The sequence below is a fragment of the Phyllostomus hastatus genome, unplaced genomic scaffold, assembly GCF_019186645.2.
Source record: "Phyllostomus hastatus isolate PE091 unplaced genomic scaffold, TTU_PhHast_1.1 phas_contig_551, whole genome shotgun sequence".
In the NCBI taxonomy this organism is placed as follows: Eukaryota; Metazoa; Chordata; class Mammalia; order Chiroptera; family Phyllostomidae; genus Phyllostomus; species Phyllostomus hastatus.
In genome coordinates, this window is record NW_025333909.1 from 11,634,415 (window position 1) to 11,660,533 (window position 26,119).

The 26,119-nt window shown below is 40.0% G+C and overlaps 1 protein-coding gene across 1 annotated transcript in view; it reads left to right on the forward strand.

Annotated features, from left to right (window-relative positions):
* The window catches only part of PCDH11X (protocadherin 11 X-linked), a 388,563-nt gene that overhangs the window by 210,229 nt on the left and 152,215 nt on the right, over nt 1–26,119 (forward strand). Inside the window, exon 7 of the mRNA XM_045847395.1 lies at nt 7,045–7,074. Within this exon, the coding sequence (XP_045703351.1) occupies nt 7,045–7,074 (30 nt within the window). The remainder of the gene's footprint in view (nt 1–7,044; nt 7,075–26,119) is intronic.

Sequence of the window (26,119 nt, forward strand, 5' to 3'; positions counted from 1 at the left end):
GAGAATAAGGGTCGTAAAAAATTCCATCATATTTTGAACAGAGTTATTATAAGTTAGGGTCACCCACAGCAGGCGATAAGGGAGACCCATTGGCGCTAATGCTTATTGAGGACCAACAGAAATGAGCAGGGCTCTAAAAACGCCTGTAGACACCTACCATATCATTTCCTCTTACACAAAAGAAATAAAATTTGAATAGAATGAATGCATCCTCAAAGAAATGCTGTGTGGTGACTTATGAAAAACCACATATTTTTCTCAGTATAGCTAATCTTGTCCCTTATAGCACGCATGGTGTCCATGATGAGATCTTTCCAGCTTCCTGGTTCGATCTTATTTCATCATCCCTTATCATTTTTTTTAAAAAAACAAGTGACAAGTCTGAAGGTTTGTGTCGCCCATGTTGTGACTGTCGTGGTTAGGCCTCGAGGTTGTGAGACCCCCCTTGGACTCTAATCAGTTGTATCTTTTAGGGATTGTGGTATTGGTATTATGTGTCCAAACACTTTGCCTAGTCTTTAAATCCTTAAAACTTTCTTTTATATTTTATCTATAAATCCCTAAGTTTGTTTTACAGGAAGTTCATGATCTATTTCGAATTAAGATTTGTTGAAGTGTGAGGTTTAAGTCAGTATTCATTATTTTTGCCTATAGACATTCAGGTGCTGCAGAAATATTTGTCAAAAAGTCCGCAAGTATATGGTAGGGTTCAATGTCAGGTACAATGGTTCTCCCCATGTTATTCCATTTAACTATGTCTCCGGTTTAAGGAAATAGCATTCTGTCTTCTCCACTGAAATATGGTGTTAGGTACAAATTTTTTTGTATGTGCGGGTTATCATCTCATGGAAGTAGCACCCTCTCATTCTTAATCTGCTGTGGTGTCTTCTTTTTATATCTTGAGTGGGTATTGATTTCTTCGAATGCCTTCTCTGCATCAGTGGAGACAGAACCATATGATTTTCCTCCTTACCTTGTTTATGGGGTAGATTCGTTTTCTCCCCAAAAATGCTCTATACGTTCATACGTTTCTGATTTTGCTTTGCAAAAATTTTGTGTAGCACTTTTGCTTCTGCATTCAGGGGACATACTGGCCAGCAGTGTTCTTTCTGTCTCGTCTTGCTATCGGGGTAATGGATTGGAAAGCATTCCCCTCTTTCTCTTGGAATATAATTGCAACCCATTCTTCTTTAAAGTTTCAACTAGCACAGCTTTCCCCTTCGCTTGACTCTTGTTTGGACACATTTCCTCATTCCAGAGAAGTGTGGCTACCTCAAATGCTGCTTATTTTAACCATGGCCTTATTATAGCAACACTGATATTCTAACTTGGAAACGTGTCCTTGTGACAGTCACAAATTCCGAGTGGTGACTTCCCTAGGAACACCGTGCCGTTCTGTTGGAACTTTTGGAGGTTATCCGACACAAATGGGCTCTGTGCCCTTTAAGGAAGTTGAAGCAGTGGAAGCAAAAACCGTCTTGGTGCCCCGTGGGTAACTTTGACCTTCCTCTAAAAATAAACCCGATGTTGTTACAGCACTCCTAATGATTTACTGTTGGTCTGGGTTATTATCTCAAACATTCTTCCCTTAGCCCATTTTTACATTTTGCTATCTATCCATATAGTAATAGTTATAAAATATTTTGTGTGCTGCCATTCTTTGCGTACCATGATTAATGCTAACTGGATGATGAATGTGAATAAAGGGTGGAAATTACAATTACTTTAATCACTTAATAATGTGGGTCCATGGCTGAGTTGAGACTTTAGGCATATATCTGAAGGAATTACCACAAATTTTCCATTAATCACTGCATCCTCAGTGCTGATGGGGTGTCTTTCTGTTCAAGATGAGCCACAATGAACACTGATCCCGGGATACAAACCCAGGATCCCAGGAACCCAAGATACAAACCATTGTTTCACTGTGGCTTTAACAGTAAGGGCCACGCATGAAATCATGTGGCTTTGGAGATTTATAATTGTTTAAGGCCCTTACCAAACTTGGCTTTTCACTTTTGGACCATAAATATTTGATTTTTTTTAAAACTAGGACTTCATTTTATAGGTTTTAGGCAAAGTAGATCAGTATTACACAGTTTTCTAGAATTCATTTTTATGAGGAAGTGATTCACGCGGGGACCCCAAAGCAAGAGTTTTCTCTGTCATAGTCTTTTACTACCACTCAAGGCACTTTTCTTCAAAGGTTTGATTTATGTTTTGAGAGGGGGAAGAGACTGAGAAAGAGGAAGAGAGAAGCATCAATGCGTGATTGCTTGTCACGCGCCCCCTACTGGACACCTGGCCAGAAACCCAGGCGTGTGCCCTGACTGGGAATCGAACCGGCAACCCCTTGGTTCCCAGACTGGCATTCAGTCCACTGAGCCACACCAGCCATGGCCAAGGCACTTTGGATTAACTCATGGATCATCTCTCAGTATTTTTTCGTAGCTGACTTGGTCAGTGAATTATAAAATCCTTCCTTGTTTATCATCGTGTTCGCAAGGTCTCAACGACCGTGCATGATTCAAATAATGATGATGATAATAAGGAATACTACATGGCAGTGTGGTCAGCGATTTGCTGTATTCACTGAGTACACCGTGTAATGTAGCTGCTGGTTTTCACAGTGGTGTTTGACCCATACACAGAGCCGAGTACCAAACAGAGTAGTTAAGCGACTTGTCCAAAGTCACGCCGCTGATAAGCGGAGGAGCGGAATTCGGAGGCAGACCATGAACTTCCAGAGTCCTTGATCCCCCGGACTGGGCCTGTCAAGCCGTAGGTGCTCGATAAATATTTGTTGACGGATCAAATTGCGCAGTTAAAGCTTCACAGCGTGACAACTCTCTCATTCTTCTAAAACTACTCACGATAAATAACCAATCATAAAAATAAAAACGTCCTCAGTGCAGAGCTCTGCTGTGAAGAGACTCAGCCGCAGAGACAAATGGGAGTATCTGCTGTTTTATGTCGAATTGCGAGCTGAAAATAGCAACGTCAGGGTGGTAAATTGGGGGAAAAATAAAAATCTACATGATAGATTCACCAAGCAGTAAAAAAGGTACAAGCCTAAAATATTTCAGATACTTTAGACCTAAATACTGGGAAGATGCCTGAGGCGGATGAGCCTCCAGGGGAATGAAATGCCTTTTTAAATAAAGCGCAGACCCTGTCTTATGCAGTTTTAATGTGAGTCTTTGATAATTCAAGACTTCGTGGATCACTCAGGAGGAGCGCTTTTATTTCTGCATTACAGAGGTCTGGCAGCATCGCAGATTCTGGGCTGGGGCTCTGGTAAATATTAAGCTGTGCCTTTAATTAAGTTCCCTTTATGTCTCTGCTACAGCTATAACTAAGTGAACGGAACTTATTCCCTGGGAGAGGACATTCTACGGCACACATTATACACTGTCTAACGTGATACAGCAAACAATTTAAATCAATATTGCCAGATATTGGGGTACATAGCCCATTAATTCCTGGCACGGTAATATTTCTTTTTCATGCATTTATATCTAAGCTATATAACAGGCCCCAATGAAAAGGATATTTATTTCCTAATTTACACTCGACACAACTTTGGCAAACAGTATAAATCTCCACGCCTCAGTTTCCACACATATAAAAATAGGATAGTTGTATTACACATGATGAACTATTTCAACAATCGATTAAGATAATGTATATTAAATAAGACAGTGTCTGATTCATAGGACTCTTAACATAGTAGAAGTCAAAAGTAATTGGGAGAGGAGAAGGGAGGGACGGGGAGAAACAGAATTTTCTAGAAGAAAAAAAGTTTGTTGAAGGCACGTGAATTGTTGCCGTTCTCTCCATTTTACAGACTGAAAAGTTCAGATTGATTGTTACACAACTCTCTGCCTCCTTGTCACCCTAGCGTGTTACTTACATGCCTATCATGATAGTTAAAATGTCACAGTCGTCAAAATTGCAGTTGTAGATTTCTACAAATGAATGACTGGGAACCAGACCTTGCACCTGCATCTTCAACACTTACGTTTCCTACCCCGGCCCCTTCTTTTCCTGAGATGGAAAGGGATCCCCAGGCCATAATCTTTGCCTCTTCCGGCGTCTGGTGGTCCGGGGCAATCTCTGTCATTCTTAGGTACAGCCGCGACACTCCAGTCTCTGTCTCCGTCATCGCACGGCCTGCTTTCTGTCCATGTGTGTTCTCTCCTTAGAAGGACACCGGTCACTGGATGCGTCCCAAATCCACAACGACTTCATCTCAAGAGCTTCCATTCACCTGGGAAGGCCCTAGCTCCAAATAAGAGTTTCGGGTGGACACACAGTTTTGGAAGATAGCATCTGCTGTCTGTAAGATAGATGATATGCTGCATGCGAGTTGATAATATCAAGACAGATTTAGGGAAACCTCAGAAGCTTAGAAATAATGAATTCAACTGGGAACAAAGTAAGGGCTTTAAGTTACAGGTTTCTAAGTTAAAAGACACTGAAAGCATGGAGTCACTAGAGGAGTCTGAAATTGAACAGAATCTATCAGTAATCAACTAAGAATTTGGGAAAACCATATAATAATACCAGAAGACAATATTCTTCCCACTTAGGAAATAAGTAAAAGATGATAGTGTGTATCATAGAGTTAAAATAACTTAATCTGTGACAGGCTAGATAACATGAGATTACAACTAAAGCTTAGTAATAAATTAAAAGAAATACAAGTGTATCCTAGCTTCAGGTCACTGTTAGAAAGTTATATACTAAAGGAGTATATATGTAGGAGGACTATATATCAACATTTAACTTTCTTTTGACCTCCATGCTTATGAGCCAGTAAATACTACTTTAAAATATTTATTTGCCTATCCCTGCATTTGACATAAAGGCAAGCGCATAGCTCACTTTTTATTTGTTATTTCTTACCATATATTGGTTGATAATACTTTGATTTAAGGTAAAAAAACATGTATTCCCAGAATTAAGCACTCCAGGAGCTGTTGCCTTTTGAAGGGGTATTTTCCTTCTACTAAATACGGAAGGTCATTTGTGCTCTGATGTCTATTCCCATAGTCACTTTATTGCTTTGATCTTCACTTTGCGAGCATCTACACGCTTTCATAGACGCCACTCACTGTTCTCAGTCAGGTTCGCACGTTTCCCAGGACAGGCACGTTCCCGTGAGCTGTGATCTGCAGTGGCGGTGGCGTGGGAGACAATTGCATCCGTCTTTAGCAGCAAACAAAGGTGTCCGTCCGCAAAATTCACACACTGAAAAATGAAACGTTCTTTTGACTGACACACAATATTTTCAGAAAGCGGATATGTTTGTCGCATTACTTTTGTTACTGTCATCGTATACGCAAGCTTAGGGTTTTGAATTACCTGCCAAGATCGTGTGAGAAGTGCAATTGTGTCTCAGTAGACCCTGGCTTCTGGTGGAAGCCTGAGAATCTGGTATCGCCCGTAATAGATCATTTTAAGAATATTTTATTCCTGTTTAGCTTTGTTAGATCCATTCTAGAATGAATATAGAATAAAGTATTGCTTTCCCCCCCACTTCATCTGACTCTTATTCTGATACTGTACATCAGGAGTGTCCCCCACCCCACTGTTCATCTGACTCTTGTTCTGATACTGTACATCAGGGGTGTCAAACTCATGTTCACCGATATTTATATGCTTAAACTATCATATATAGTATATATTCAATCTTCATGTTAATATTTACTTAAATGTAACTACTCCTTAACTGTTAAGGAGTTGAAATTACAGAAAGATCCATCATGGTTCTTTAAAGTAAAGAATGGAGTTTTTTAAATACTATATTCTCAGATATGGAAAACATTTGTTGTTTTTTTGTTTGGGTTTTATTTTGTTTCTTTCATCCATGAGGTGATTTTGGTTGGAAAGTTCCCATTTTAAACCTGTTATTTAAGAATTATCCTTCAGAATAGAGATATAAACCCCGACTGTTTAAAGATGTTACAATTCAAGGACACTTTCTTGAAAGAGGTTACAGCTAAATAGAATTTTAACACTGAGCCGGCAAAGGCTGAATTTGATCACAGAAGGACAATGTGAACATCATCAGCTAAAACAATTACCCAAAATGGAAGGAAAACAAGCACAGTTTGATTTCCCGACATAATAGAATTTTGCCCATGTTTGGACATTTGCCTCAATGTCAATTTGGGAAACTCAAGTTATAGTAAAGTGGCAGGAAAAAAAATACACCCTCTTGATCTGGGAAAATGCCATAGGATAGAAAATAGATGTTCCTCCTCTTATTATATTAATTGTATCTCTCTTTGTAGTTACCCTATTTCAAAATCAACCCCACCTCCACCCCACTTTCCCGGGATTCTTTGTACCCAGAATGCTCTCAAAGAAACTTTTGCGTAACTGTAGGAGGAGCTGGGATAAAACTTGGGGAGAGAGGACTTGAGAGTCTCATTCGCTGGAAATGTAGACATTTCATTCCTTTACCACCCTCTAAGCACGAGTAACTTCGATGTTTCTGGAATTTTGAAAATTAATTTAACCTGTCTCCTGACACTGAATGGGGGAAAACACGTTTGTAAACGACAATGAACAAGCTAACTTTACCAGGATGACTTCAAAAAGGCTGTCATTGAACATGCAGAGAACAGCACCCAATGCGGTGTAGATATTTTATCGTTTGTTCTTAATTCCTGAATTTCCAGCGAGCCTAGTTGTTATGAAGAAATGTGTTATGCTGGAGAGAAAGGACCATCCATTTACAAATGGATGTAAAATATGTGACATAATAAGACAATGTGTCCCTGGCCTTTTCTTGGTCGATGCCTCTGTTGACTAAGCGTAAAACTTCGTTTTTTGATGGTGATCAGTTGTTCATACGGCTCTTCGTATCATTGCATGACATTTACGATGTTGTTATATGCCTTGCCTGAAACCACTGAAGAATTCAGCCAGTGAGAACAGTTTTAAATGTCCTTGCAATAATAACAAACTGGAGCTGATGTGTGTTTCTGTTTTGTTTTCCTTTGCTTCCTCTGCCTCCCTTTTATCGTAAAGCAGCAGAAATCCGAGGGGAAAAAGGCAGGAAAGGTAAGATTGTACATTTCAAAGAGAATTGATTTCAAAATATGTTGTGCTATTTTTTTTCTTCAACGTCCCAGGCTATGGTAGCTACTACATGGCGTTCAAAACTCGGTAGTGAGTTTCGTTGGCACCTGCTGTGGTAACAAAAACGCCGCAAGCTGAGCTGTGTCCATATTTTGTATCCCTCACACAGCCCTGGAAGCGATTTTCAAGTCTGATTTCCTTTTCTTTTTCACCTCCGCTCTCTGTCCCCACGGTGCCAAACTACCATACTGCTGACAGCATCACTTTGTGAATGTTCTGGTAATGCAGTTATTTTATGATAAATTTGAGCAATAAAAGAAACCATTTCGGCATCAATTCACAATTCAGCGGTGACAGCAAAAGTGAGTGACTATGTACCGTGATGATGTCTAATAGGGTCACAGGGAAAATACTGTACCTACGCTAAAGGGGCCTCATCAGCAAAATGATGTTCTCTGAGAACCTGGGCTTTAGAATCTCATCTTTCAATGTGCAGATTTTCCGTTCTGCTTACATCTATATATGAACAGTGTGGCTTTTGAGAAAGCTTTGGTTTTCTGCTGTCAAAAATGTATAGCCTTACACATTTTCTTAAAATTTAATGACCTCATTAGTGAAATGGCACGGCCACTGTTCGCTGACATTTCTTTCCTAGAATATACATACTTTTGGGTTGGAAGAAATGCATTTTCTTTAAGATTCTGATGTAACGTATTTTGCAAATCAAATGCTTTGAGTCTTCACTGCGGTCGATATTAGAAAGCAAAATGTACCGTAACTGTATTTCTGCTGACAAGTGAGTACAATATTTAAGATGAATTGTCCTGTTCTAGTTTGAGGGTTCGGATTTTGTGAAAAATGTGTCTGCGCTGGGACAGGAGTGATCTGTTAGCCCCGCGTGTCTTTACCGGGTGTGACGACTGCCCGAAAATTGGAGCGTGACTAGGATGTCAAAGTGAGTTTTCATGAATGTTTGACAGAGAAACTAAACCTACAGAGTGTTCAGTCAATATACCTTTCTGCGAGTTTTCAAATGCCTGCCCAAACTATCTTATCGCGGTGGCCTGGAGGTGATGACTTTTTGAGAATCAGCCCCTCCCAGAAAGCAAAAGATCACAGAAGAGTTCTCCAGTTGAAAGGAGAGAGGCAAGGGCAGAGAAATGTCGGTAGAACTCTCCTCCAGATTGTAGACGTTATAACATTCACAACCATTGTGGCACATTTAGAAATGTTGCTCAGTTATTTAAAAGTTCGAATTCGGAAGAACAGAAATATTGGCAACTTTATCTAGCATAGCTATTCTATAAAGAGGGAGATGTCTTTGTTTCAAAAATAAGGACTGTGTATACAGCACTCTGGGGTGAACTCATTTTCCTCCTCCAAAAACCCCTGGGTCATGAAATTTAACGTAAAACATGTCAATGGTAGCGGAACCATGGTTTGAACCCCAGTAAGAGGGTATAAGGGGGATAAATGGAATGGAGAAAATACAGTATATTTTTTTTTTAAAGATTTTGTTTACCTGGCTGGCGTAGCTTGGTGGATTGAGTGCAGGCTGCAAGCCAAAGCATTGCAGGCTCGATTCCCAGTCAGGGTATGTACCTGGGTTGTGGGCCACATCCCCAGTGCGGGCCATGTGAGAGGCAACCACACATGGATGTTTCTCTCTCTCTCTTTCTCCCTCCCTTCCCCTCCCCCCTAAAAATAAATAAAAAATAAATGAATAAAATCTTAAAAAATATATTTATTAAAAAAAGATTTTGTGTATTTATTTTTACAAATAGGGGAAGGGAGGGAGAGAGAGAGAAACATCAATGTGTGGTTGCCTCTTGAGCGCACCCTACTGGGGACCTGGCCCACAACCCAGGCACGTGCCCTGACTGGGAATCGAACGGCCAACCCTTTGGTTCACAGGTTGGTGCTCAGTCCACTGAGCCACACCAGCTAAGTCTAAATAATTTTTTTTTTAATGTCAAGAGAAAAACTTGAAGTCACAAAACAAATCCATCTCAAAATAATTGTTTGATTCTATTTTAGTAGTGCTATTAAATATATTAATGTTATAAGATGTCTATGAACGAATAAGGTTTTTAAATTTTTTTATTTCTATGCACTATGATGATACCACAGAGACATCATAAAGCAGTTTTCGGTAGTTTGTACACATTTATATCGAAGCTGATATAATATGGTTACCATAGACCAAGCAGATCAGGTGTGTCCTCTGATGTCCTTTACTTTTGGTTCATTGCTTCTGTGTACATGTTTGAAGGGTATTTTGGATATTGAATTCAAGAAGCTATAAACCTTAAGTATATTCTGTCAGAATGTTCATTAACTTTGGTTTTATTGCACATGTTTCCATAAAAAGTTGAATTAATCTCTTGAACTCCAGAACTTCACCCATTTAGGTTTTGTTAATATATCTTATAAAATGTGGTTTTCATGTTCAGTTGAATTCAGAATAAGTGAAAAATATAAGGATCCTGCATTTGTTAAAACGAAGGGGGGGAGTGGTCAACATAGTCTCTTAAGCTAAGAATAGAGTATGTAAATGAGTGTTTTATTGCCTTTTAGATTCTAAAACACCAAAGGACATACTTCCATATTCCAAATCAGAAGTTTAATTTATAGAGATAGGCACTTGTTTTCTACTTTCTTCCTATAAGACTCTTTGTATTTCAGAGAAGCTGGTGGCATTCAAAAAGTAGAGTAAAAGCAAATGATACACTCCATAATTCATTCATTGCTTCACTAGTCAGTTAAGAGATAATGGGGGGTAGGTATGTCAACACACAGCCACCTGTGATTGGATGCATTCATGTAAGCAATGTTTGCATACAATTAAAAGAGAGAAGTACAAATGTTTGAACCTGGTTGACGTGTAAAAAACCACTTCTCATTCAGACAAAAACGGGTTCCTTTCGGTAGCCGCCACCTGACCATTTCTGTGTAGACCCACTTCTTCAAGATCGCTGTACCTTCAGCTAAGCCTGAGCCTAAATTGCCCACAGAGTTTGCGCAAATGGCCAGTCTTGTACAGACTGTGTTCACCCAAGTGCTACAATGAAGGTGGCAGACCCTGTGCTGACAGATCCTCAAAGGAGTGTGTTTCTTATTTCTTTACATTTGCCTGAGGTGAATTTATGAAGTGGCAAGTGGGTCACGGGAGCAGTAGCACAGCAGCAAAACACACAAAAGCGATTTCCTGTCATTTGTGTGATCCTTTGCTCCAAGACGCATCGGCAAAGTAACCTTCTTCCCACGCCGGTCCCCCAGTAGGTTCTTCCAGGGACGTGGTATTGCAGGTATATTGTGAAGTCTTCTCTACTGTCATAACAGCTTCTTATTTTGCCTTGGAATAGATTCTTTATTTCCCTCAATGGGTCATGACTGCAAATTTGGCCAGTGGCAAACAGTGGCAAAGAACTTGGACACTTCTGCTTTTACCTCTTTGGATTCGGCTTCAATATGCTTGTTCAAGACTTCCGCTGGCACCTGCTAATGTAGCCGTCTGCATCCGTTTCGTCTAGCATGTTTGTTTGTGTCAGTTTGGTTTTGTGGATTTGGGGTACTGTTTTTGCTGATTCCGTGGCCCTCAAACATGCAAATTTGCATTCCTGGATCTTACTTTCCTATGGTTACACGGGTGTTATGGTCTGAAACATTGTCCTCCCTTTTTATGGTTATAAGTTCATTATCTGCTTTGTATCGTCCCGTCTGGTAAACCTGAGATTTCCCTTCACTCGCCCCGCCCCAATTGCCTGGTCCCTCGACACTGTACCCACTTCTTACTGCACATGCGTAGTATTAAGCTTTGGGAATTGTTCAGATGTCTTTGTCTACTCGTCTCAGTAACTCTCTACCCCGAGTCTTAAGAGTGACATCCCAAAACGTTTCCACCACCTTCCAGTTCCCTTCACAATTTGCAACACTGAACTATCCACACACTACTTTAAGTCCTAAGCACAACAGAATTCGTTTCCTTTCTAGTCCCTCATTTATTCCGTATTATTGAAATATCTAGCTCTTGAGTCTCTTTCTGCATGCCACTCCCTTTTTATTTAAAAATACATATAAATGTCATTTGTCAAGGGAAATAAATATGAAATAGAAAAGTACCCCCCTTAAGTAAACTCTTTAGATATTGTTGTCATTCAGGAATACATTGAAGGAGACACCTCCCCCTGTTAACTGCATCTTTTCATTACACATTTCCTGGTAAAATCTACTATCTTTACCTGCCAACTAAAATAGAATGCTTTTATCATTTGCCTGAGATTTCCTGCTTAGTCCATCCAGAACTTTCTGTTACATTTGACGTTCTAACCGCTGCTCATGCCTCAGTCTTTCTGGGACACTTTCTTCTAGTGACCTGTTCATACGTACATCGTGAATCATGTTAATGGCATGTGTATTTCTTCTGCATCTCCTCAATTCTTAGTATAATATCATGCTTCACTGCTTATAAATACTTAGTCTATTACTTTTAGTTTTATTTCCAAATGTTGGAAGGACTTTAAGAGAACTGACTTACTCCAAAGAAAACTCATTTCTAATTTTCCTAACTAAAATGCAGAGTATGGTAATAATATAATAGGACAGGCTCATTATCCAGGGATTTCAGAATCTTTGCACGACCCTCTGAATTCATGTAAAACAGAGAGAAACACATGTCACGAAAGGTGACCTACACCTTAGACTTAATTCAGGAAGTTCTAATCCTGTTCTCTTGTGTATGTAGAAGTATTCTGGGAAAATCAATGTTGAGAGACATCTTCCTCTGCAAAACGATGTTTTGATTATTTTTCTTTTCTGTAAGCTCCTATTTGGCTGAACTTTCCAATTTGGACTCTTCTTTGAAAACATTATTTTCTTTCCTCTTCATGCAAGACAAAAACAAAAATGGGGGTATGTGACCACGGTGCATCCCTTTTGTCGTCCTGAACAAAAAAAAAAAGCTCTGAACCTACCATGAAAATGTTACAAGCCCTCACCCCTACCACTGCCTCGCCTTGGAGCATCATACTTCACCCGATCTATCTCTGAGAAACAGATGTTTCACTCTGTGTGTGGTGCACAGTTGAAGACGTTCCGTACTAAAATCATACATATTCATTCTCACCCTTTGCCCTTTTCCGAGTGTCTGGGAAAGAAGAGACAGTGACATCTACAGTAAAATAAGTCAAGATTTTAAAAGGTTTTGCAATATATTTTATTCAAACCAGCACAAAAGAGGAAAGCACTGAAAAGGTGTATTTTTGAGTGGCACTCGTATGGGTATTACATACACTCCTCCCAGACCTTTTGCTTTGCAATAGTTTTAGGTGCAGTGAGAAGCTCAGCCTTTTGCATTTGTACTCTTTCCCAGACTGGGCAGTTTTCCATTCCCAACAGCTATTGAAAGTCACTGCTTCTGTGCAAGCAATGACATCTGAGTCAGTTCATAATGTAGAAGCCTTTTTTTTTTGTCCTATGACTAACTCAGCAACTGATACACTGAAAGCCATACCCCAAGTCTATAGAGCTCTGATTAGAATGTATCTCTTTTGTCAACCAAACAATGGGAACCATTACACTCTTATTCAAAACTCAGATTATCATATACATAGATGCCGTCACTGTTCAATGAAGTATACCTTTGAAATAGGAAATGCCTTCTTTTAGGAGTGGAAAGCATTTTGCTTTCACCTTCCTGATTCCTATCATTTTATTTCTGAAAGTAACTAGCAGGAGAAATTTCCCCAGGGAATTGATTGTATAATGTTTCCTAATAAAGTTTGCTAATACTCTCGGTATACAGATATTGCCTTACGTCTCTCTTTTGAACTCCTAGATTAACAAACCATGTTCATTCCCATCAACTTATGATTTTCTTCTTGGTTGAGCTAAAGTTTAGGTAATCCATCATGTATTGTTTGTTTTCCACTCTCTCCTGAATATACAAGTCACAGTCACGTGTGTCATTGCTTTTTCTTGCCATGATTCTGTGTTTTCATAGTATTCTAATATTGATAATTTCAGAAGCTTTATAGTAGTAACATCCATAGGATTTTCATTGAGTGTTTCAAACATTCAAAACTCTTGAATTATACATGTTAAGCCTTATGGTTTGAGACTAAAACGAGCATTAATTAATGCATAGAAAAAGGGGATAAATAGATTGGACCCATGGAAGTGGATGACGCAAAGAACTCCTGGACGGGGTGAGCGGAAGTGGATAAGGGTGTGGGGGAACAATGGAATTGGAAAAGTATACTAAAAATGAATACTACATAAGGTGAAATTCAGTGATTACTATACAAAAGATGGCTATATCATTATTGCTTTCTCATCTTCAAAGTTTCTCCAAATTAAATTTCCATTTGCATTCATTAAAAATAAAGAAAATGACCTGGCTGGCATAGCTGAGTGGATTGAGCACGGGCTGCGAACCAAAGTGTCGCAGGTTCAATTCCCAGTCAGGCCACATGCCTGGGTTGCAGGCCATGGCCCCCAGCAACCGCACATTGATGTTTCTCTCTCTTTCTCTTTCTCCCTCCTTTCCCTCTCTAAAAAGAAATAAATAAAATTTAAAAAAAATAAAAAGAAAGAAAATGAAATAAAAATAAAAATAAAATATTTTGTGTATTTCTATGCAAAATACCTGCACGCAAGAGTGCAATGTAAGTAGAATCTTCGGTAGTACCGTCATCCCTCTTTACTAAGCCACAGTTATAGTGAAGGTTAAGGAGTTTCTTTCTGAATGTGCATTTTTCCAATAAAGTTAGTGAGGGTGGCTCAGTTGGATTTTGAGACATTTATCAGTAGAAATTGAGATTTGAAAGTCTCTATTTTGTGACCATTTACTTCTCGTATGGCGCCCCCCACCATTAAGATGGGCAAGTACGCTATTTGACTCACAGAACAGCACGAGGAAATGTCTGAAAATGTATTCCCAGGTATTATTTTTCCAGAGGCTTATAAATGTCCTCTTAATCCTCTGCCTGGTTTCTTGAGGATGACTGTGAAATTAGTCTTCCTCATTTACTCGAACTACTTAGAAGAAGTTGCCGGGATTAACTTGAATGCTTTGAATTAAGAGACGTGAACGCGGGAGAGCTTACAGTCCAATCCCGAGATGCAGAAAATGAATAATTTAAGATGTCTTATAAGTTCCTTTAGCCTATGCCTAACACACTACTTGAAACCTAGTAAATATTTCATGAAAATATGTCATTTATTTCACAAACCAGTGGACCAGTTTCAGCGTACTGGACTCTGTGTTTGGTGACAGAAAGGTCTAACGGAATGAGATGGGCTATTTGGCATTCAACACCAGCCAGCAGCTCAAAGGACACTTAAAGCCTAATTAAAAATTACTGGAGCCCAGGCTGGTGTGGCTCAGTGGATTGAGTGCTGGCCTGCAAACCAAAGAGTGGCCGGTTCAATTCCCGTTCGGGGCACATGCCTGGGTTGTGGGCCAGGTCCCCAGTAGGGGGCACGTGAGAGGCAACCACACATTGCTATTTCTCACCCTCTCTTTCTCTTTGTCTTCCCCTTTCCCTAAAAATAAACAAATAAAATCTTAAAAATATTTTTCAAAGAAAAGAACCTGACTGGATAGTAAGGGAAACAGATATGCAACCCAAACATTCAAACTCATAGAACTAGCTTAGTTTGCCATAATAACCCATTACAGAAGATTCTTGAATACATCTAAACTTTCTTCAAAATATTATGGCTTCTTGTTTATTTCAGTGCTTTGGACCATTCCCACGTTTTGCCCTTTTTTAGATCTTATGGCGGTTGGAGAAGCCACTGCATTTTTATTTTGTTCTAATGCCATCCCGGGTCCCGTTATGTTTGTTTTCTTGGTCCGAAGTATTTTTCAGATACTCTCTAACAGCTTGTTTTATTATTTATGAAAGAGAGCTATTGTTATCCAAATACACTTTAAACAATGATTTAGAAGCCGGGTTTCTCCTTGAGGTGCTTAATGCTTCAAACAGTGCATGTCCGTGCTAACAGGACAGGCTGCCCTCCTTTTCCTGGAAGCAAGAAGGGGAGAAGCGCCAATCTCACACACCGCCCTTCAGTCTTGTCCACGGTGAGCCGTGGCGAGCGAGCGCAACGCTGTAAATCGCTCCCATTAAAGCAAATGTCTCGCAGTCCGTAATAAAGGTGATTGCCGGGAACTGTTTGTTGTGCAACTCCGGAACCTGCCGTGTATCATTTTTATTGATGATAAGCTACCATCTCTGTAAAATGAAAACTGCAGTGGCTGTGGCGAAACAGGCCACCAGCGCTGGGGAAAAACTCACAACTCGCGGAAACCACGGAGGCCAAACTTAGTAAACAAAAGTTCTTAATGGGCAAGGACTGGGGCTTTCCTTGGGCTTTGGGAAGGAAGTCGGTAACAAATGCTCATTAGTGCAGTTGCTTCCCCCTTGGCCTGATACCCATCAGTTCCCTTGGTTATGAGACACTTGGTGTTTCACACTGGAGAACTGCGTACCTTATGCAATTTGTGCTGGTTTTAATTTAGATGTAGTTGATTTTCTTTCTGGGGCGATGCCTCTATAGTAAAACCAACGTTTCATTGAGAAAAACGTTGTATTGGTTGGTCTTTTTCATGAATTTTAGTAAAATAGTGCCATGATTTCATTATGAGGTCAATATATAGTGTTTGCCATGCATAATGCAGACTTTTTTTGCCTAAATTTTTAAGGGAAAAATAAGGATGCTCCTTATACATGGGTAGTATTACTTCAGTAACTATATAAATGTTTTTAATTCTTTTATTTATGCTTATGCATTAAAAATATCACTTTAGAAAGCTATAACGATATCCGGATGCAAAATAATATCCTGGAATACGATAATCGATTTTGTTTCTAAATGTAAATAAATAAATAATTGAATTTAAAAAATTAAAATGAAAGATATTTTTTCCCTGAGAGTTTGGGCCCAAAACGTGAGTGCGCATTATACACAGCAAAATACGGTAGTTCACCTGCCATTGTAGGACCACTAGCCCCAGAAACAACAAGGAAGGGACCAGTAATGTACTTGCTGCTGAGGTGACAGGAAAAGACACCGGCGTTCGGGCTGCCGGTCACTACCGAATCCAATAAGCAATGACAACGATTGAATCTTTTATGGGCACTTTATTCAGATGGCCGGCGATCTGAGAAGATGGCGGGTTCATACCCTAACAAACCATCTTCCCTTCTCTTTCCAGGCCACATCTTTTATAAGGGGGTGGGGGAGGACATACAAGGTGCGGTGAGGGCTGTGAGATTCAGAAGCTGCAACATTCCTGTCCTGGGCAGTTAGCTGTTTCCAAGGGGGAAAGGTGGGGGTGGTGGTCTGCTTTCCCTGGAACAAAGGTTCGGATGTCCCCAGGCGGTAATCTTCTATTAGTGTCCCCAGGAGGTCGGCTGCTTTTCCCAGGAGCCAGGATGGGCCTTATCTGTAGTTTCTCAAACAAAAGCTTTAACATACGCATTATTTGCTAGTCGCATGACTTTTTACCTTAAGCTAAAATTTTCCAAGTCTTGAGTCCCCTATCACTGAGACTAATCAACATTACTGAAAAATATGCACACGTGACTGTGAGTGATCTAAAACCTTCCAAAAAGACAGCTCGTGTCTTCAGGGTGTTTATTCAATTCCTAGTTAATGAGCTTCAGATTGTCTTCACAACCTTTCAATGTAGAAATATTTCAAAGACTCTGATGAGACCTAGATTTCAGGTGTAGCTATTCAGTAAGGATATTCATGTGCCCGTTTACGTGGACCCAAACAACAACCGTGGAATGTCTCATTCCCCATATTTCATTGTTACTGAATGAAATACTGAAACAGTGTGGCTTCATGACACTCTGCCTATTCAAGGCGTAACAGTGTGTTTAACACACTCATTGCAAACCTACAAACACATAATAGCTGAATAAGATTTTTACTCTTCCTGTGGCTATATTGTAGTACTACTAGGCAAATAAAAGTGCCGCCAAACCAGAAAGATTTCAGAAAAATTATCAGAGTGCGAGGTAGCCAGCTGGGTGGATGGAGCTCAAAGGGCTGAGGGGTGAGTGGAAGGCTGTGGGAGCTGGAGAGCGAGCTGATGCCGGCCACGCCACACAGAAAGCCCTGTAGATGGATGATATGTGTGAGTTCTCTCTGACCCACTTACAAAATGTGCAAAAAGCCAAGATTATATTGCTGTTCCCTAAAGAGTGTGAACTGTGAATCTTTGATCTTTTACTCTGCATTCATTATTCAAGTGACTGTTACCGAGTAATCTGTTGAAATAGGAACAGTCCCCCACAAATCCTTGATGTCTTGTTTGCGATGTAATAGAAGGTTACTGAACTTTCTTAGCTATAAACCTTTTAAAAGAAATGTCATTATCTGCCTAGGACATAACCATTTCACATATAAAACCTCTTTATGTGACACATAAAATGTTTTAAGAGATGCATTCAGTGTGCATGGGGCTGTTACAACACTCCATTATTACCGCTTTTTCTAGCAGAGAATACACACTGCTTTAATTGCTAATTTAAAAATTACCAATTTTCATGCACACCAGCAGAAATTCAGCCTCGCTGGGACACTAACCATGTGTATGTGAACATTTAGTGCAGGTGAAGAGAAAGCAAACATGGCTGGTTTCTCATGTCCTACGCACAACCTTTCAAGCAGGGGTCAGAACTATGCTGAGAGAATGCCCGAGAATAGACTTTTAAACTTTTCTCACATCAAGAACATCATTTAGACATTGACCGTTGAAAAACGGTCTCAACTAAGTTCACCAAATGCTTGTTTTTTTCATTTTTTATTGGTGTTTAAATACAGTTGTCCTCATTTCGCCCCCCCATTACTCTCCCCTCCCCTACCCACCCCTCCCACATTCAATCCTCCCCTCCCCTCCGTTGTCCTTGGCCTTGTCCGTGGGTCCTTTATACAGGTTCCTTGACGACCCTTCCCCTTCTTTCCCCTGTTATGCCCCTCCCCCTCCCCTCTGGTTACTGTCACCTTATTCTTCATTTCCGTGTCTCTGGTTCTATTTTGCTCATTTGTTTGTTTTGTTGATTAGGTTCCACTTATAGGTGAGATCATATGGTATTTGTCTTTCACTTCCTACTGCTCTCCAGTTCCATCCACGCTGTCACAAAGGGTAGCACCTCCTTCTTTCCTTCTGCTTCATAGTATTCCATCGTGTAAATGGACCACAGGTTTTTGATCGGATGGGCATTGACTGATGGGCACCTAGGTTGCTTCCAGCACTTGGCTATTGTAAATGCTGTTGCTATGAACATTGGGGTGCATAGGTTCTTTTGGATTGGTGTCTCAGGGTTCTCAGGGTATAACCCCAACAGTGAAACCACAAGGTCAAAAGTCATTTCCATTTTCAATTTTCTGAGGAAATTCCATACTGTTTTCCACAGTGGCTGCCCCAGTCTGCATTCCTACCCACAGTGCACTAGGGTTCCCTGTTCTCCGTAACCTTTCCAACTATGTTTTGATTTCTAAAGCCTTCTTTTTCTCCTACATTATCTCAAGTTCCACAAATCACATTGTTTTCTAATATCAAGACGTTGGTATTTTTCGTGATCTGCTGAACAATTCTGTGTAAGGTTTTCTTAGACCCCGCCGAGGAATAAGCAACCAATTAGCCATGAAAACAGGCAGGTGAGCTTTATTTTGGAGGTTTAAGCTCCTGGGTGTGGGTTTCTTCGCTCGCCCGTACAGAGAAAGAGCTGAGAAAAGACCGGTCGGGAGAAGGGAAAGGGTGAAGGTTTTATCTGGCTTGACTCACTGCGGGAGCCAAGGATTGGTTCTTGGTGAACAAAGTGGCCACATATCATTGGTGCTTCCTGGTTGATGCCAGCCACCTCTTCCGGGTCAGAGTTCAGTCGCCATCTTCCTTAGTCCAAGCGGCGGCCATATTCCTTGTCGGCCATATTTGTAGTCCAAAACGCTATAATTGTAATTATGTTCCCAATTGTCCTACCCCACCCATCCTGACATTCTGCACATACGGCCACATAAACCGCTGCCTCATGGTGGACTGTACCTACTGTTTCTAAGCGCATTCTTGTCACTCATCTGCCGTTCAGTGGCCACCACAGTGCATATAACATATTTTATTTGAGGTATATTCTTGCACTTATTCGGTGTTTCCTTTACCTCGAAGTGGAATTCAGGATAAGGGAACATATTTTCATAATATTTTAGTTTCTTCTCCTAGACAGTAGTATCCTAAGTGACATTAAGTCAGGGACAGACAAATATCAGATGCTTTTGTTCTTGATGAACATTACACAGTTCATCAACTGATTTAAAACTTCCCATTTGAACAAGTTACCTTTTTTAATTACTTGACTAAACTGCTCACATTTCTTTCAGTGGGCTCAAGTTTTCTAACTCTTTGCAGTCATAAACCGAGTGAACCAAAATTCAAATAACGATAGAAGTGAATTCGATTTAGAGTTGTATTGATAGTCAATTTAGTCAAATACTATTGACATGAACATATTTATGTAACTTAAATGAACAATATAAAATACTATCTTTTACTCCACTTGGGAGAGATGGCTCATAGTTACTGCTGCTGGGTCTAAAGTTGTCCATATGACTTGCATTTTTTTAAGATTTTATTTTTTATTTATTTTTAGAAAGGGAAGGAGGGAGGAAGAGAGAGAGAGAGAAACATGAATGTGAGGTTGCTGAGGGTCATGGCCTGCAACCCAGGCATGTGCCCTGACTGGGAATCGAACCTGTGACACTTTGGTTCGCAGCCCGCGCTCAATCCACTGAACTACACCAGCCAGGGATGACTTGCATTTGTACAAAGACCAAAAAAAAAAAAAATAAGGCTGCATGTATGGAATAGAATGTGTCCAAGACTAGATCAAGCTAGTAGACATTGTAAATTACCATGTGCTCTTGAAGCAACTATTTAGCACCTAGAGAAAACTATTATGCTGATACCTGCTATGACATTGGTTCTGTTATATTTCCCCAGAATAAGAGATGTCAGTGAACAACATTTTTATCCACCATGAATGCCCACAAATTAGGAGAATTGGAGAAAGTGTGTATTACTGAGCCTCTTCTATGCTGAGAGACAGAGCTGCTTTTTTCAGAAGCTGTTAAGGAAGCTAAAATTGTCTGCTGTCAAGACTATTTGAACTACCTGGAAAATACACTTTAATTTTTGTCCGAACAGGATATTTTCCAATACAATATATAGAGTTTTATTTGAGGGATAATCTAGTGTCGACTGTCAATGGCTTTTTGCAGAAATTTGTGTAAAATCAAGCTGGAACCGTGGAGTCTAGTACACGAAGCGCTATCTTTTCTCATGTGGGAGCGCATTTCAAATTCAATCTGGAGGACTTGATGAGATTTGCCAAACTGCCCGGAAACAATTCGGGCAGCTACTGTGCTATGTGGAGACCTCTGCCCTTCCACACCACCGAGCTGCAGCTGTGTGTTACCACAATGAAAGATAACAGCTCTTCAGTACCAGAATATTATTACGATTATTATTAATTTTAATTGAATTTACAGAGGGGGGAGGGGGAGAAAGAGAGAGAAAGAGAAACATCAGTTCATTGTTCCATTTCTTTTTTTTATGAGTCTTTTTCTTAAGATTTTATTTATTTATTTTTAGAGAGGGAAGGGAGGGGGAGAGAGAGAGAGAGAGAGAGAGAGAGAGAGAAACATCCATGTGCGGTTGCTGGGGGCCGTGGCCTGCAACCCAGGCATGTGCCCTGACTGGGAATCGAACCTGCGATACTTTGGTTCACAGCCCGCGCTCAATCCACTGAGCTACACCAGCCAGGGCCATTGTTCCATTTCTTGATGCATTCATTGGTTTATTCTTGTGTGTTCCCTGACCAGGGATCGAACGTGGATCCTTGGTGTATCGGGATGATGCTCTAACCAACTGAGCTACTTGGAATTAGTAGTAGTAGTAGTAGTAGTAGTAGTAGTAGTAGTAGTAGTAGTAGTAATAGTAATAGTAGTATGTAGTGTAATGCTAATGTGCTAGCAAAATCTATGGAATGGATCCCACATTATTATTGAATACAGATTTTCTGACAGACTGCGGCATATTTTAAGAAAATAGTACATCAATCTATGTATGCAATAATGTCTCTTTATGCTTTAACTAACTGTTTTGTCAGACAAGTAGAATTGAAAACAAGAAAATATATTGACAAATTGGTTTTTTATTCATATATGTAGAATATTCACTAGAAAAAAAAGGTTTTCACACTGCCTTATTACACATAACTGGTTTTCTCTTTCTTCCCTCCTTTCTTTCTTTTGTTTTCTTGCTTGCTTGCTTGCTGTCTTGCTTTACTCTCATTAATGAGCCTAAAAATAATTCTGTACCATCGGTGCACACAATATTCCAACACTCACAGGAGATTCAGAATTAGCCTGTAATTGAAGGTTAACCCAATGTCGACTTGACATTTTGAAAAATAGAGTAAGATGTTAGGCATTGTTCTTTAGTGCTTTAAATGCAATTCAAAAAATAAAAAATAATAAGGTAAATAAAAGGGAATACAAATGTATCTAATACAGATAGACTCCTTAAAAGGACATTTATCTCATTCTAAATTGCATGGGCTTCTGTACTTTCCAATAGATGCCTAGGTGAAAGTATGTTCTTCTAATCTAAATGACCTTACTAGTTTCCAATTCTGGAGATTCTCTATCAAAGAATTTAGCCTACTTTTTAGTGCTATTGAAAGATTTTTAAATTTTTTCAATTACAGTTGTCATTCAATATTATTTTGTATTACTTTCAGGTGCACAGCACAGTGGTTAGACAATCATATACTTTACAGACTGGACCTCGGATTATACCCAGGACCCATCTGGCCCCCTACATAGCTCTCCCAATATTACTGACGTCTTCCCTGGGCTGGACTTTACGTCCCCGCGACGGCTCTGTAACTGCCCGTCTGTGCTCTCTGCCCTTCACCTTTTTCCCCCAGCCCCCCAAACGCCTCAGGTTGGACGCTGTCTGTTCTCTGTATCTAAGCGTCTGTTTCTATTTTGTTCCATTTGTAAAGAACAAAGTATCTGACTGCAATCTGAAAAATATAGCAAGAAAGGGATTGTAACCCCGCAGATATAGGTTTCCTTAAAACAATGTCAGATCTCACACTTACAAACATGGAAGTATTTTAACTAATCAAACAAGTTGGTTTTCAAAGGAGTAAAATGGAGATTATAACCATACTTCACTGCGTTGTTGCGAGGATGAAATAAGTATATACTAAGTGAGTTTATGTGCCTACAATTAATTTCAACAGTGCCATGACCGTTACTAGCAGTAGTGACAGCGGGAGGCATTGCACTGCACTTACATGACTAAAACCAGAGACACCAAACTAGTAGCTTGTCATTGGAGTTGACTGTCAATAAAAGAAGAATATGAAAAGTGTGCTTCTGTTCTACCGATCACAACACAGCTCCATTTCAGGATCCACCATCCGCAGTGTCTTAGCCAGCGGCATGGACACTTGTGTTAGATGTTCCAAATGATCCAGCAACGTCCTGGAATCTAGACTCATTTTCTGCTCTCTCTTCCTGTAAATTATCCCGCATCCACATGTTCTTGTTTTTCTTAAAGCTTGTTCTCTACCCAATACACTGATAGCTAGCTAATCCTGCAAAAACACGGTAAAGCCACATAATGACGAGAGCTCACTGGCCTGCAGTGAGCACGGAATGCTGCGGATGGCTCGTCGAAACACGAGAAAAACATACACAGAGACAACCAGGTCCTGTGAGGAAGTAGGAATGGAATGGCCACTCTCTCTAGTGGGGAGCGCCCCATATCCATTCCCAAACAAATTTTTATTGAGAGTACACACCTAGTTTGTGGATTCACAGTCTGGCAGAAAAGATCAAAAGAAATAGGTAATTTTCAAAGGGTGTGACAGAACTCCCGCTGGGATTGGGGGCAGAGTTTGGGGTTTTATCACTACAGGACCTAAAGGGCTAGTCTCATCTTCTGCCTGTGCCTTCAAATTCTAAATCAATAGCATTCTCCAGCAAACAGATCTCACAGGATCTTGCATATTTTATGCCCCAGGCATACCCCAGGGGTCCGCCGACTCTGGTCTGGGCTGCACCGCCCCTGTTATTTCCGCAGGCCTGAGTCAGGCAGAGGAGACAAAGGCAGCCAGGAGACTTGGATTACTCACTTTTAAGAACAAGGACTCAGGCTTTGACAAAGCCGAGGGGGCAGGGGTTGATGTCCATCACCCCTTTATTTCCACAGCCCCGAGTCTCTTCCCAGAGGCCTCCTCATGATCATGCCTGTCTTAGATGATTCCCTCCGTGGGAAATCTTACCCGTCATTGGCTAACTGATCAAGCCTAGGAGGCCAGGCACAGAACAGGCAGCGTTCCTGCCAGGGAAATAAGTTTTGTCTCCTTAGTGGCTCCTGGTCCGGAGGTCTCTCACTCAGCCTAAGTCACGGGGGGCTACAGCTTCCTGAGACCAGGCACGGCGGTCCCCAACAAAATAACTGTATTTTCATGATTTAAATTACAGCCCAACTTACTTCAGCTTTCAATGATTATAAATAAGTACTTATGAACACATGTTGAAAATGAGAAAGATAAATATTATTTTAATAAATGTTAGTAAATTAAGCACTCAGTATGATTGAGTTACAATAAAAGAAAAAAAATAGCTGTAAGGATATTTACATATAAATAAATACCAAAAAGTGTCTGACTAGGTTAGACACTTAGATTCAGCTAAAAAATGCAACTCTGCTTTATGCTGTGTAGACTTGGTAATGACAGGGAGAGAAGTAACAATGTCACTTTTCCTTTATTTTTCTTTTAACTAATTAATATCATGATTCTTTTTATAAACAGTGTCATAGAACTCACCTGATAAAGATGTCCCAGGGAAGTTTATCATTTATTTAAGCTTTCTTAAGTCATATTTTGTTTTAACGAATTTTTAAAGGGATTGATTCATTGGAATCTGAAACACTCCGTTTATATGAGTATTACTTGTAATGACAGATGACATTTAAAATTGTCATTAAGTCCAGCTGCAGTTTTATTATTTTTTATAATTGGATCATGATCAATGAGAGTGTTCCCATTTGCTTCATATTTTGATAAAATCATTAATGAGTCAAATTAGTGAGAGTTAATTATTCCTTTATTACCATCTATTTGCCCATACACATATTGGAGATTTTCAGACACAAAATATGCTAATTTTTAGCATACCTATGACATACCCACAGGGATTTTTTCCACCACAATTGGAGGTTAGAATTAACCTCTTCAACAAATTCACTCAGTGGTTAAAATGCATCGTCAAGTCTATTCAATGAAATAAGCAGAAAACAAGCATTGATTTCTAACTTCTGGCTCCACAAACACATGCTTTAACCTCAGTTCAAATTTCACTTTCTAAACAACACTTCGTGTCATTTTGGAACTATCAAAGAAAGTCATAATAAAGATACTGGCAGTGATTTTATAGAAAGCATGTCAGAGTGTTGACTTGTGGAGAAATTGAGTTTGATATTTGTCAACGTGGAAAATCAAGTGTTTGAGGAAACTGTCTTCCAGGGTTACCATGTTTGTCTGAAAAACTCTAATATGTTACATCCGCTAACCAGCGGCATAACTGAGTGTGCAAATATTCTCAAAAGACATAAATCTGATTGAACTCATTGAACCCATTTTCTCAGTCACATCGTTTCAGTCGGCAAAGTGACTAGGCCACAGCTGCATTTGTGTATTAGTGAGAAAAATGTACGTAATGTGTTCTTTATTAATTATATGATTTAGACGGGAATAGCACCGTCTTTCCTTAGATTTTTGCATATGGGATGATAAAGAAGTCTCTGTGTGTGTTTACAGTAGAGTGACATATATCCTGCGGCCTAGTGCGTGTTCGGTAGCTTTAAATAATTAACAGCAGTTTCAGAAAAAAACTGTCGTTGAAACCACAGATTTGCCTTCCCACCATATAGAGAGAACTCACAGATGGAAACACCACATTTGTAACTCTTAAGGCTCAGTAATATAGAATACACATCTGCTCTAACCCAATTCCAACCTTTTAAAGCCAACATAGCCAATATAGGATAAAAATGGTTATGGGATCTGTGTGGCTTAAAATATATTTAGGATAATTAGCTTTTAGTTCTGTTGGGCGTCTGTTCCGTTTGAACAGCTTCCATAAGCTATCACTAAAATGATGTGCTTCGCTTGTATTTGTCACCTTTGCAAATGAATTAAATAGTGTTTATGTACCTGCACACACAGAGAAAGAAGATCCTCTCAGACAAAAACATGACTGTTGCAGATGCTGCTCAATCGTGCCATTCTATTGTATGGCAGTATGAAAATGTAAATTGCTGAAATAGTGTATATGAGACTTTTCAGAATATTAATGGCACTTTTTTGAGATAACAAAAACTAGCCTTTTAAGTAAAAAGCAATGGAAATGAATTCAGCCTCCTTTCTTGTGTCCACATTCAACTCTCTGAATAGGACAGAGTCTGAAAAATAGGAAGATCTGAAGTCACGCATTCAACGGAGCTATTCCTCGCCTATTGAAAGAGGCAGCTGTCCTTGTCTGCGTTTTGCCCATAATGTCTGCTACATTAGGCCGTGAGGATTCTGTGCAGGAAAGTTGCTGTTTTTTTTACATCAGAAAGAGGGAGAAAGGGGTTATGGTTGGTTAAAATGAATAGCTAATATACTCCATCATTTGATGATCCGTTTGTGAAAGATTTTGTTTATTTATTTTTAGAGAAAGGGGAAGGGAAAGGGAAGGAGAGAAAGAGAATCATCATTGTGTGGTTGCCTGTCACGTGCCCTAAACTGGGGACCCGGCCCGCAACCTGGGCTTGTGCCCTGACTGGGAGTCGACCCGGCGACCCTGTGGTTCACAGCCCGAGCTCAGTCCATGGAGCCACACCAGCCAGGGCTGACGATCATTTTGTTTAACTCATCGCAATACAATA